Genomic DNA, 13,385 nt, shown 5'->3' on the forward strand with positions numbered 1-13,385 from the left:
TTTTAACTCTTTCTCTTCCTGGCTTCTTTAAAACAAACTGCTTTTAACCATTTGTTTTAGTGGTGGTTTGGAAAGATACACATATATGTGTATATGTATGTATCTAATAGCTATCTAGATACACTGCTCAAATGAATGAAAAATAACTGTGTTTATTAGCTTGCTCTTCAAATAGTAATTATTGGGCATAGGTGAGCACAGGGTATTCAGTTGTTAGGTTATAGTTAAGAGAAATTGTTATGTTCCTTACTCTTTAGGAATTTAAAATCTCTAATAAACAGTAGCAACAGAGTCAAAGACAAATGAAGCCAAACTAACCCTTTCTGGCTGGGAATCCCAACATGCCTATACGTTAATAGTCACGTGTGTGACTATATCCATGTGAGGGTGTTCTGATACATGTACAACACTGACCTTCAGCAACCAGTGACATACTTTTAGAGCTGGAAAAAAACCCATATGTAGAGCCATTACAGCAGTTCTTACCCTATTTTGAATCATTATCTTTTTTGAGAAGTATTAAAGATCGAACACAGAATCAGTGACAATTCCATCAATGCTTGGTGCAAATTGAAGCGCTGTGACTTCATTATTCTTGTTGTCTGAAAGTAGTAGTAGAGAGGAGAGGAGGATATGTTTTGGGAGCCTGGGTGTATTTCACCTTGTGGCTCTGCCCCACTGGTCCCTTCAGCCTCAGCACACCCTCCTCCTTTCACTCTCTGCTTAGGCTCTCGCAGCCTCCTCTCTCCCCCAAGCCCGAGTCCCCCCACCGTACTGTTATCCTTCCTCCCCATCTAGTGTCTGTGGAGTATCTGTTGCAGACCAGGTGTCTAGGATGAAGCACCATTCGTCCCCATTTGTCCAGTGATGGTGGTGGGCATTGCAGAAATGGGCAGTTGTTGTCATGCTAGCGATTCTGTTTTCAGTGGAATTGGAGGGGTCTGACTGTTCTGTTTCCTTCCGTCTGTTGTGAGTGGCTATGATGTGACACATTGACTTTTTCCCTCCTTCTGCCTGGCAGCGTCTCTCGGGCAGTCAGCAGCCGTCTCCTGTCCAGCTCTGGGTCTCCTTTGGCCGGAAGCCCCTGCGGGTGGCCCAGTTTGTCACAAGACATCCTATTAATGTGAGTGGGGTTTGCCCTGGAGGTGGGAAGAAGTGTCACTGTCCCCATGCAGAGCTCACCCCCTGCAGCGTTGCAGGGATGTCCACGTGGGTGCATGTTCGATGCAAGCCCCTTGAAGTCAGCCATCTTCTAGGGAGGTCTCTAGGGAGAACGATTATGCTTGGAGCATCTTAGCCTGTTTTTCCCTTCTTCACTGTTTGAAGTGGAGCTGAACAGGAACCTTAATTTTCTTAAAGTGGAGAAGGCTCGGCAGAGGTCTGGAGCCAGAATCAGTGGGTTCCGGGTGCCAGTCCTGAAGGAATGGGAAGTTAGTGGTGATAGCCACTATTTATTAAGTACCAGCTATGTTGCTTACGGATGGTAGGTTCCAGAAGGGGATAAGATCTGGGCCCTACCGTTTTGGAGACAGGCTGGTGAGCCTGAGAAATGAGCAGAGGAAGAAACCACGAACAGGCAAATGCTTGCTTGTGGAGTATACATTGTAACATGAGGTCAGTAGGAAAGATCCGTGTGGGCTGGGGTCATCAGAGATGTGACCGCAGGGCGGGGGTGGCAGCGGACAGCCTTGCCCCCAGCGGTTGGTGTGGGGGAAGGCTCGTGGCTCAGACAAGGGTGTGATGGGGACACTTGTCAGTTGTTTGCTTTCAATGGGTTCTGCCTGCCTGTAGTCACCTTAGAGAAAATGAGAAAAGGAAATGTACATTAACCTGTATTGTACCTTTTATGAGTGACAAGTCTCATGGGAAAAAGAGTGAGGCACTATTAACTGAAAAGAGGCTTTTAGGTCATTTATGGAGTTCAGTGGCCCCTTCCTATTTGCCTACTAAGGGGCCTCCTCCAGCTAGAGTGTGGCCTCGGGTTCTCCAAAGACAAAGTTGGCTAAGCTGCTTTGCCAAGATTGGGAAGTTTTCTGGGCTCACCTTCATCCCTGGGACATTCAGAAGTCATTACCTTAGTTGCCTCAGGGAAGTCCACAGGGCCTATGTGTGTTTTGATTTGTGTATTTTCTGACTTCTGATTCCAAAGGAGTATTACATCGCTGACGCCTCGGAGGACCAGGTGTTTGTTTGCGTCAGTCACAGTAACAACCGTACCAACCTGTACATCTCGGAGGCAGAGGGACTGAAGTTCTCCCTGTCCCTGGAGAATGTGCTCTACTACAGCCCGGGTGGGGCGGGCAGTGACACCTTGGTGAGGTAAGAGCCTGGCGTCCCTCCCCTGCTCTCACCCCCGGGCACCCACCAGCCTGTAGTCGGGGGCTTCTCAGCATTAGCTGCGTGTTTGCACTCACCTGGCAGAGCTCTCAGAAACTGCAAAGCCTGGTTCATGTCCCCGGAGATTGTAATTTAACCAGTTTGGGGTGTGGCAGGGTATGAGGATTTTAAAAACCATCCTGTGTGACTCTTATGTGATGTCAAGGCTGAGCACTGCCGTTCTAGGTGACATTTAGGGTCAAAGCCATTGTGCCAGCCATTCCCCTGGGCTCTTTTCATTCAGTTACCCAGTTTTGTTGTCTGAGCCTGTGGGAAAGGGGCGCTGAGATAATGTCAGCACAGGGTTTGCTGGTGAATGTAGCCACCCAGCCTTACCTCCAAGTGAATCAGGTTAATAGGCATCATTACTCCTAGAGTAATTTGGAGGTCGTTACCTTAATGTGCCCAGGGAACGTCCATAGGGCATATGTGTGTTTTGATTTGTGTTTTTTCTGACTTTTGATTCCAAAGGAATATTACACCGTAGATACTTCTGAGGCCCGGGTATTCTGGGGGAGTCTGTGGAAAGATACGAGTGTCATCGAACCTTTATCTGTAATCGATGCTGGGAGGTGTTGGGGCTGTGGAGGAGGCGGGGGTTTTGGAGGGATGAGTGCCATGAGTCTGTGGGTGGCGCTACGATCCATCAGTGCCATGAGTCTGTCTGTTCATTCTCATTTGTCGTGTACACGCCGGTCTTTTGTGAGGTGTCTGACTGTGGTTAGGATCACCCTGTGCTCTTGGGAAGAGCTGTCGCGTGAGGCTGGCTGCCGGGTCTGCAGTGAGGCATGGCTCCGAGGCCGTGATCACCGGGTCAGAGGGCACGTCGCCGCGGTCCACCGGCTCCTCACGCCAGCAATTCATTTCATCATCAGGTCTTTCAGCAACCTTCCTGCTGTTCCGCGCACACTGTGTTCCAGGTGCAGCGGAGAAATAACAGGCGTGGCCGTGAGAAATCAGAACAAGGTCCCTGGTCCGTGGGGCTTTTGTTTCAATCAGGAGAAGACAGTACAAATAAATATATAATCTGCCTGGTAATAGTAAGTGCTTAGAAGAAAAATAAAGCGACTTCAGAGGACGGGATTACGAGGCTGTTACTTTATGCAGGCTGGTCGTGGAGGGCTGCTCCCTTGTGAGGGAGGGAGCCAGGCAGATACCTGGGGAAAAGCACTGTGAGCCGAGCCCACAGCCAGCACCGTGCTCTGAGGTGGGGCTTCGTTGGTTAGCTTTAGGAACAGCGAGGCGGCCAGGCAGGACTGCCCAGCTGGGGGAGGGCAGAGAGCCTAAGACAGGACCCAGTGGAGCAGGGCTCAGATTGTATGGGGCCTTCAAAGGCAGAAAAAGAACTTCCTTTTTTCTTCTAAGGGGGATAGAGGGTTTTGACCAGAAGATGGACATCATCTGATTTTTTTTTACCATCTAAAAAATTGTGAATTGCATTACCTGAAGTGAAGTATGTGAAATGTACATGGACAACGGTGTACACAATACTGAGTGAACACCCACGTGACTCACCTTGCAAAGAAGCCATCCTCCGTGCTGGGTGGAAGTTAGTCTCCTGCAGGGGGACAGGAGTGGAGGCAGAGACACTAGTGGCAGAAGCATTACAGAAGTCCAGGCCAGTGGAGGTGGCTGTGGGCTGGACCCCCGGCCCAGCAGTGGAGCTGATAGACGACATCAAATTGTGATCATTTGCGGAGAGATCTGCTGCTGGGATATGTGGAATCAAGGGCCCATCACCGCTCGGCTGAGCAGCTGGTGAAATGCTGGCTGCGTCTTGAGTCAGGGTGGTCTGGGCGTGGAGCTGCTGCGGGGAAGGGTCGAGCCCGGGTTGGACGTCCTCGGTTGGAGATGCCAGTACCCACGTGGAGCCTTTCTGCCTGGTCTCTGATGCTCGTTTCCACTTTGCAATTCTTTCCTTTCAGAGATGCTGTCATCTTTTAGTCTTTATGTCTTTTTGGTTCCCAGTATAGATCAACAGGTTGCTTGTTATTCAGTGTGTTTTTACTGTGTTGTTAACCATTCCTGCCAGGATTCGGCCTCAGGTTTTTCTGGTTTGGTCGATGGCCGTCCTTTTTGATTGACACTGTGTCCCTTTCTTTCCCACATTGTTGTACAACCAATGGCTTTATCTGATTCCAAGACATTCTCATTTTTCCAAAAGAAAACCCTTTACCCACTGAGCAGTTTCTCTCTACTATCCCCTCCTCCCAGCTCCTGGCAACCACCAGCCTACTTTGTCTCTAAGGATTTGCCTTTTCTGCGTATTTCATATAAATGGAGTCATGTCATCATGTGTGACCTTTGTGTCTGACGCCTTCACTTTGCATAATGTTTTCAAGGTTTATCCACATGTCGCATGTGTCAGGACTTCATTCCTTTCTATGGGTCAATAATAGCCTTAGTTTTTTATGATTGAAATTATGAACCATTATCCCTCCAGCCTTTCACTGACTATAGGTTAAAAAAATTTTTTTTTTCTACCTTTGAGAGCTTCCAGCTATGGGGTGGATAAGTCACAGCTTGCCAAAGGTTTCCTTGTTCTCTGTATTTGCCAGACTCAGCATGAGTGTCTCATGGCAGAGCAGAGCAGGACCCAGAAGCTGCAGAGAGCAGCTTCCCAGGAAGTAGTCACCTTGGCTATGCGACCATATGGTCTCATCCCACATGCAGGCAGCCCTCTATGTAGGTGGAAAGGTCCCTTCCACCCTGCCTGGCTGTACAGTCCAGTTAGGAAATCGAAAATAGATTTACGTCAAGATCTGTAGTTCAGCGTATAGTGCTCAGCCTTCTTACTTTGTTCTTTAGATTTTATCTCAGGCCTGGAGATATGCAGATATGCTCATTTGAACCTTTTGGCATCCGCCTGTCCATCTCAGTAAGATGGAATGGGGTGAGGGTGAATTAGGTTGTGTGGGCAGGTGGATTAAAAAGTAAAGCACGACGCTGTGGTATCTGAAATGAGCCTTTCTTTGAACTCCGTAGGCAAGTGTGGTGCTAAGGAATTGGTTCTGGTTTACTCAGAGAGCTGGAGGAAGAAGTCCTAATAGGGGGTGCCCCTGGCACTGGAGAGGTGTGCCAAAGAGCCATCTGTGGAAGTCACTGTTGGGTGGGGGGCCCGGTGTGCCTGTGAGGTGTCACGCCTGCTGGGTCTCCCAAGGGATCTGCTCCATTGGTCCGGAGTGGCAAGGTGGGCTGGCGGCCTGTGCTTGGGCTGGTGGAGGGGGCCTGCTGAGTTGGCTGGCAAGTCTCGGCCCAGCACACTGTGAGAAGCAGGGGAGAAGTATTGTAGAGAGTGCACGTGAGAGGAAATGGGAGAAAATGGGCGCAGAGAGTGTGTCTAGGGTGAGGCCAATAGTGGCAGGGCTGGTCCGAGGGGAAGATGGCAGGATGGGCCCAAAGGCAGAGGATCATCTGAGGTCAGAGGACAGCTTTCTGCTTGGAAGTAAAAGACAAAACTCCGGGAGAATGACTCTGGGGAAAGAAACAGGGCTTGTCTAAATGAGAGAACCTCAGACGTCCCAGATACATGAAAGAAGCCGGTCGACATGAGGATGGCAGGCTTCCCGATGACCAAGTCCACAGCAGCAGGTAAACAGCAAGCAGGAGGGTAACAGGCCTTGGCCAATTCCCTAAAGGAAGCAACTGAAAAATAACTCCAGTCGGCCCAAGGAAACCCCACGTCAGAATATGTGGTCTCACCTGCAGTATCTCACGTAGGATTTTGCTCAGTTTCTCAATCTCTTGAAGCCAGTGCTTTGTGAAATCTGCTGCTTTTCCTCTTCTGCCTCAGAGCTTGGAGTGTGTCTTTCCATCTGAGGTGGCTGAGCAGGCATCTGGCTGTAGATTCGTATGGCAGATAATGGAAAAAAGCAGTTCTGTGCATTTTTACAAAGCCCAATGGCTCAGAGCCCTCTAATAAAAGGCACACTTCCGGTTTTAAAAACTGTATGTGAACTATGGTTATTACCATTTCTCATAAATCTGTATATATAATGTCATATGTGGACCGTTTTCCAGTGAAACTGCTTTCCAGTGAACTCAGAGTATCCTAGGACAATAGCTAAGGTGTGGGAGAGTCTTATTCTCTGCTACCCTATTAAGTGTAACTTCAAGCTTCTAGAGCCATCCTTGCTATATATACACCTGTTCTTTGGGTAGGGACTCTGCTCGGCTTCCTGACAGAAGCCCTGCTGCGTCTGTGTGTTCAGGGTGTTGGTAATCAGTTCTAAGGGCTCGGACAGTGTGTAACCCGTGGCTGCGTTCCTGCAGACTGGGTTAAATTGAAAACCCCAGCACTAATATTAGTACCTGGCAAGTCTGGCTGATTGTTCTTGGTCTGTCAAGGCTCCCTGGGGGACTTGGGGTCAGTTCTGTTAGTGAAAAAATAGAGGTGAGTCTGATGTCAACTTCTGTGGGTTGCAGTTGTCATTCTGCACTTCCTCTGGGGAGTTATTGATCAGATTAGCATGTAACACTCAAAGTCCAATGGAAAAAAAAAATCGCTTTTTAAAAAAAGAGCAGGCAGATTATTCAGCCATAAAAACGAATGAAGTACTGATAGGTGAAAGCATTATGCTAAGTGAAAGCAGCCATTAAAAAGGCCACACAGTGTATGATTCCATTTATATGAAATACCTAGAATGGGTAAATCCATAGAGACAGAAAATTGATCAGTGGTTGCCAGGCCCTGGGGTGGGAAGGGGAGTGGGGAATGACTGCTAAGGGTGCAGGGTTTCTTTCTGGGAGGATGAGAATGTTCTAGAACTAGATAGTGTCAATAGTTGGTACATTGTGAAGGTACTTAATGCCACTGAATTGTGTACTTCAAAATGGTTACATTCTATGTTACTTACCATAAAAACAGACCAAGCAAGTATCAGTTCAGGTTCACAGCTGTTTATCTTTTCTAATTGCAGGTATTTTGCAAATGAACCATTTGCTGACTTCCACCGTGTGGAAGGGTTACAGGGAGTCTACATCGCTACTCTGATCAATGGTTCCATGAATGAGGAGAACATGAGATCAGTCATCACCTTTGACAAAGGGGGGACCTGGGAATTCCTTCAGGCTCCAGCTTTCACAGGATATGGAGAAAAAATCAATTGTGAGGTATAGAGGCTTTACTCCTATTTGGGTTTTTAATCTAAACCTTGATCTGTAGTTCTCCCTTAGGGATCCCAGGCTCTGCCTCAAAGCCCCTTGGGGTGCTGTAGGGAGCTCACGGGGGCACCATGGGATGCTCTGTATTTCTGAAGGAGACACTGTGGTTCTGGACCTCACTTAGTCACTGTGTGAATATTACCTTGGGTTTACGGTTTCAGCGTGAGCTTACGCTGTATTTGTTTTGATGACATCGTATCTTCATGGTGCTGGGTTTACAGCAGTGGATGTGACAAAAAGCAAGTGAGAAAGTCAGGGTGGAATAGAAAACATCAGTGTTGGTATCTGATGGGATTCCAGAATTTGAGAAGTTGTGTGGTGCCCAGCAGGGGCACACATCTCATTATTAAGTAATTATGGCTAAGGATTAAATAAAAAATTAAACACATACACAAACGTATATGCTATTATTTCAAACTGCTTCTATGTTATTAGGACATAGATATTTATTAAGTTGTTTAGACTTAACTATGTAAAAGACAAATGTTGGTCTATATCTGCTGACCTGAGGACGCTGTAAAAAAATTACTGAAGCACCAGTTTGCTGGGAATCAAGAAAATTTGGGGAACCTCTGCCATAAGTTATTATTTGTGTGGAACTTCTTTTACAATCCCTCTCTGCATATGATTTCAGAATCCTCCAATTCCCTCTATCTGTGGCATCATCTGAAAAGCCAAGAATACTAAAAAGTATTATTTGGTCCCAGGAAGTGTTCCCACACACCTGAGCAGCTCCCCCTCTTCCCTCGGAAGCACAGTGTGTACTGAGTACCCTGGCTTTGGGCGCCAGCCCCAGCTCTGTTTTCCTTTCACCTAAGGGGTCTAGGGCGTGGGAAGGAGGTGGGCAGGAGGAACTCAGAAAAAAGTAAGTAGTAGTAATTTTTGGAGAAACTGTAACATTTCAGTTCAACAATTTCTGGTCTTGGATTTTTTGCCTTTTGTGTGTCCACTGTTAAATCTGTTGACGTCTGTGGCCCTCAGAAAAATAATTTTGGAGTCTCTTGCTCTAGCATGTGCTTTTTTTGATTTTGCTTCCCGATTTGGCAAAAGGTCTCAACTTGCCACATCAAACCTAACTTTGGAAAGAGGAGGGATGTAAGTAGATACAGATAAATACCTAAGTGCTTCTCCAGATCTTAGAAGCTGTGCACAACGTGGTGTGGGTGGGAGCAGGGCATTTCTTGAGCGTGCCGTGGGGATCTGAGCCCTGCTTAAAATAGAATTGATGGTATTGTTAACATCCAGCTTCTTACTTCCCTGATCAGTTTATCTATGAACCATCAATCAGCGTTTAGTTTCTACTTCAGATTTTAGGTAGTGAAAGAAACGGAGAGTTAGCAAGATATTTCTTTGAGGCTCAACCTAATTTGCTCCAGTTTGTATTTGCCAAACTGTGACACTAGCGAAATGAATATTTGTTGGAGAAATCCTTTTGTTATAAAAATAAGTATATCTAGCAAATCATGTTAGCTTTTACCTGTTAACCATAAGGACACATGGAGTTACCCTGTCTAGAACACTGGACAAGGGCTTAATAGCATCTGACATCCCTTTCTGGCCAGAGAATCAGGCATGACTATGTTAGCAAAAGGCTTTGTTTGCAGAACTATTAGAATCTCAACTTAAGGCCAGCTTGAAAATATTGTCTTACAGTGGACACGGCAGACTTTATACTTGATACAAATGTGAAAACTTAAAAGTTTTTTTAATGTGGATCCTTTGGTGTTTATATCTAATATGTTGTACATCTGGGAGCTTACCAATGAGGCTTTATGACTTCTGCTTCTTGGTTTTACTTCTGACAGAATTGCTTAAATCATATTTGAAATACATCTGTACTGACTTAGAAATTGAGTGCTGTGAAATCATTTGATTTCTCTTTAGTTCTGAGTCACAAGAGAGAATCTCTGGGTAGTACAGGAGAGCAATAGCTTTCCTATGCACTTGAGTTGACATCGATCTCTAATCGTTATTCTCTGAGAGGCTCAGAAGGAATTTCTTAGAGTTTTTTTCTTGCGTGAGAAGCATTTACCAGCTTCAGATAACCGTGTCCACCTGGGGAAGTGTGGGCACAGCAGGGCAGAGGCTCTGGGTTCCGTGGGCCGGGTCTCCTCTGTGCCAAGCTCTGTAGTGTGTGCATGCTGGCCTCTTGTTGTGCTGACGGTGCCTGGGACTTGTGTTCCGTAGCTCTCCCAGGGCTGTTCTCTGCACCTGGCGCAGCGGCTCAGTCAGCTGCTCAACCTCCAGCTCCGGAGGATGCCCATCCTGTCCAAGGAGTCGGCTCCTGGTCTCATTGTTGCCACCGGTAAGTTTGCTCTGCTGCTTCTCACACTCTGGTTATGTGCAGCCAGACACCCAGGGACCCACTGGCATCTGCTGCAGTAACTGCTTTTGTGGTTTTGAGATCGTTTCTAGATACTCCCCAGAATTTCTAGTTGGGCAAGGTGATTATCTGACATATTCCTGAAATTAAAAATAATTGTTCCGCTTGCGTTTTAGGTTCAGTGGGAAAGAACTTGGCAAGCAAGACGAATGTGTATATCTCCAGCAGCGCCGGAGCCCGGTGGCGAGAGGTCAGCCCCCAGCCCCTGTTCTTGTTTGTTTGAGAACATGGACTGAACCTTGGAATTTCAGAGACACATTTCAGGGCCAGCCAGTGAAGCCACATATGACTGTAAAGTAGAGAAAGGCACCCAGAGTCACACACGAGGGTCAACTGCTCTGATTTGAATGCCCATCTTGTGATGTGGGCTGCGAACTTTGTCAAAAATATTCCTTTCAACGCAAAACAGACTTTTTTTTTTTTTTTTTTTAACACAACTGTGTATTTGACTAAATGCTCCAAGATTATAAGTTCCACAAGGACAAAGCAATGTCTGTTTCACTCACTTCTGTACCTCTGGGACCCAGCCGCGTCTGGCACGGAGTGGGTGCTCACTAAATACTTGCTGAATCTATCAGCACATGACGGTGTAGTTGTGGTGGTATCAGGTCTGAACTGCATGTTGACTTACTTTGGTACATGGCTGACATTGAAGCCAGGCTCTCCCTTCACTGGGTTGTGCCGTAATGTGCTTTCATCATATTCTGTGCTGTTGGAAGAAGGCTGTTTTCCCTATAAGTTAGTATAACTAATGTGGATCTTTAGCCACTGGTTATACCAAAGCTGAAGGTGGAACTATTATTCTAGTCCTGAAATGCTAAATCAGCCATGGACTTTAGGGAATTTCCAAACATGTAGAAAAACAGAAATGCTCTGCTCTGGCCTCCCAGGACTTAGGCAGGCCGGGGGAAGTGTGTTTGGCCCCATTCTGTAGGCGTGGCGTTCGGTGGCGCTCTGAGTATGGGTAGGAGATGCCAGCAGACCACGTGATGAGAATTTATTGAGCACCGCTCGCAGGCCGAGTGTGATGACAGGAGGGATGTGGAGGTCCCAGAAGAGGCAGGAGAGTGTTCCTGTCCTCCTGAGGCTTCTTAATGGTAGCGCAATATAAACACATTTGTATTTAAATATGGGGTACATGAAGCAGTAATAATACCGAATGTTTGGCTTTTGGCAGTTTACGGAGATGTGCTGCATACCTTATCCTGTCTGAGGCAGGGCTTACCCGGCCCTCCAGCCGAGGTTATCTGGGTCCCAGACATTGTGTGTGTGTGTGTGTGTATAAATTAAAGACTATACGTACTGTATGGCAGAGAACCTGATTACATATTCGGATGGAAGAGGTTGTTGGGGCCAGAGTAGTCAAATAGGGTGAACGGTTGGGAATTTTGGGGACATCCTTGTCCTGTGCCCATGAGAAAGATTAAGCAGCTGTTCCCCTCTTCCGTGGAGCCGGGCATTCTTTCTGAAATAGGGTGTTCTCTCCTTGCGGACAGGCCTGTGGTTTGTGTGTACCTTCTGATGTTGGTGGGATCTGGGATTTGAACATCTGCAAGTGATTTCCTTCTGGGTATAAAGCCGTGTCTTGTTCTCCAGTGAAGTGGTGTCGTCTGGCTAGCGCTGGGGCAGCTGTTGGTGCCTCCCGTCCGGCATGCCTAACGCCTGCCAAGAAGCAGCCGGTGCACAAGGGGCCTTATTTTTGGAAATAGAGAACTAACGAGGGGATGAAAAGGTCGAGAGTGTGTCTGTGTGAGTGCGCATCCGAGTCCCACGGGCCGCCCTTGCTTGAGAGGGGCTGTCTGGGTGTGCAAGGGTAATAGGTAGGTGGTGGTACAGACGCTACCTTGAAAACTCGTGCCTATCATTCTTGTTCCTCATCTCCTGTTAATTAGCTGTGCAAATTCTCTGATCCTTAGGTTCTTTTTTTGTGCTTTTTACTCTAACAGCTTTATTGAGGCAAACAGAAATACAATAAATGACACATATTTAAGTGTACAATTTGATCAGAACTGGTCCCCATCACTTGACCATCACCAATGCCACAGTTAAGACCGCAGACATTTCCATCACCCCCCCACGGTATTGTTCCCCCATGGTTATTTCTTGTCCCTGACAAATTACTAGCTCGTATTTTCTAGTATTTTATATAAATGGACTCATAGAGGGTACAGTCTTTTTGCCTGGCTTCTGTCCCTCACGATGATCATTTTGGGGTACATTCATGTTGTTTCATGTTATCAGTGTTCTTCCCTTTTTTTTTTTTTACCATTGATTAGTGTCCCCTTGTGAGGACATTCTACAGTTTGTCCATTCATCTGTTGGTGGGCTTCCTAGTTTTTGCTGATTACAAATATAAACATTTAATTACATGGTTTTTAGGTGGACATACATTTCTTTTCTTGGGTAGAATACCTGTCACTTTAACACGAACCCTAGTCTCTTCATTTGGGGAAAAAAATTTGTGTACAAATAGCTGCTCTGCCTACCTCCAGGGCTGTGCAGAGCCGGTGACATAATGGATGTGAGTGTGCTCTGGAAAATGAAAAATCATATTCCAGTGGTGGGCGTCTATTCTCTGTGCTTATGGGTGTGTCTGTGTGTGCACGCACATGTGCACGCGTGTGCATGGTTTCTGCCCAGCCACCTCCTCCGCGGCGGCCTCAGCACTGACTTTTCCCCTGCAGGCCCTTCCTGGACCTCACTACTATACCTGGGGCGACCACGGCGGCATCATCGTGGCCATCGCACAGGGCATGGAAACCAACGAGCTAAAGTAAGTGTCTCTGATGAAGCTTCTTTTCCTAACATCCCGCTGTTCTCTTGGAAACTGAAGTCTCTGGTTGTGGAAGTGGGTTATTTCTCTACAGCACTGGATTGTTGCCTGCTAATTGGCGACCTCGGGAAATTACTTCAATTTAGCGTATTGATAAAATGGGGAAATAATCTGCCCTTCCTGTCTCAAAGGGGTGTTGGGAGGAACAAATGAAATAATTTTCTTGATTTGAAAAAGTACGACTGTACATAGATGTAAATTGATACGTGACTGAAAAATTAACAAGAGACTCTTCAAGTTTTTGCTTTGTGGGTGACACAGAGCTACTCGTTGAATGAGTCATGGTAACAATCTTAAATAATAATAATAATAATAATTACATAGGTAATAATATCTGAGTGCCTATTACTTGATAGCCAAGTGATCTTTGGTGTCGTTCATTTGGTTTTGTTGGTTTACAAACAGACCTGGAAGGGACATTTAGGGTTAACCGTTTCATTTCGCAGGTGTAAAACCTGAGGGTCAGCAGGGTGAAGTGACTTGTCCCAGACCCTCCCCCATTTGTTAGTGACAGGCAAGCCTAGCCCTCAGGTCTTTAAGTCACATCTGGTACTCTTCCCGATACATTGCTCGGAAATGCAAAGATGTCAAAAGTTTGTAATCTCTGCATACTAATGTCTGATTATTTAT

The 13,385-nt window shown here is 46.6% G+C and overlaps 1 protein-coding gene across 2 annotated transcripts in view; it reads left to right on the plus strand.

Annotated features, from left to right (window-relative positions):
* Window positions 1–13,385, plus strand: part of SORL1 (sortilin related receptor 1) — a 139,924-nt gene that overhangs the window by 50,575 nt on the left and 75,964 nt on the right. For both annotated transcript variants that reach the window (XR_005025249.2, XM_036887607.2), the window contains exons 7-12: window positions 1,022–1,123; window positions 2,150–2,319; window positions 7,296–7,488; window positions 9,727–9,844; window positions 10,039–10,112; window positions 12,607–12,695. Coding sequence is in view for 1 of the 2 variants with exons in the window: in XM_036887607.2 (XP_036743502.2) it covers window positions 1,022–1,123; window positions 2,150–2,319; window positions 7,296–7,488; window positions 9,727–9,844; window positions 10,039–10,112; window positions 12,607–12,695 (746 nt within the window). In the remaining variant the exon portion in view is untranslated. The remainder of the gene's footprint in view (window positions 1–1,021; window positions 1,124–2,149; window positions 2,320–7,295; window positions 7,489–9,726; window positions 9,845–10,038; window positions 10,113–12,606; window positions 12,696–13,385) is intronic.

The sequence above is a fragment of the Manis pentadactyla genome, chromosome 13 (assembly GCF_030020395.1).
Source record: "Manis pentadactyla isolate mManPen7 chromosome 13, mManPen7.hap1, whole genome shotgun sequence".
NCBI classification, from domain to species: Eukaryota; Metazoa; Chordata; class Mammalia; order Pholidota; family Manidae; genus Manis; species Manis pentadactyla.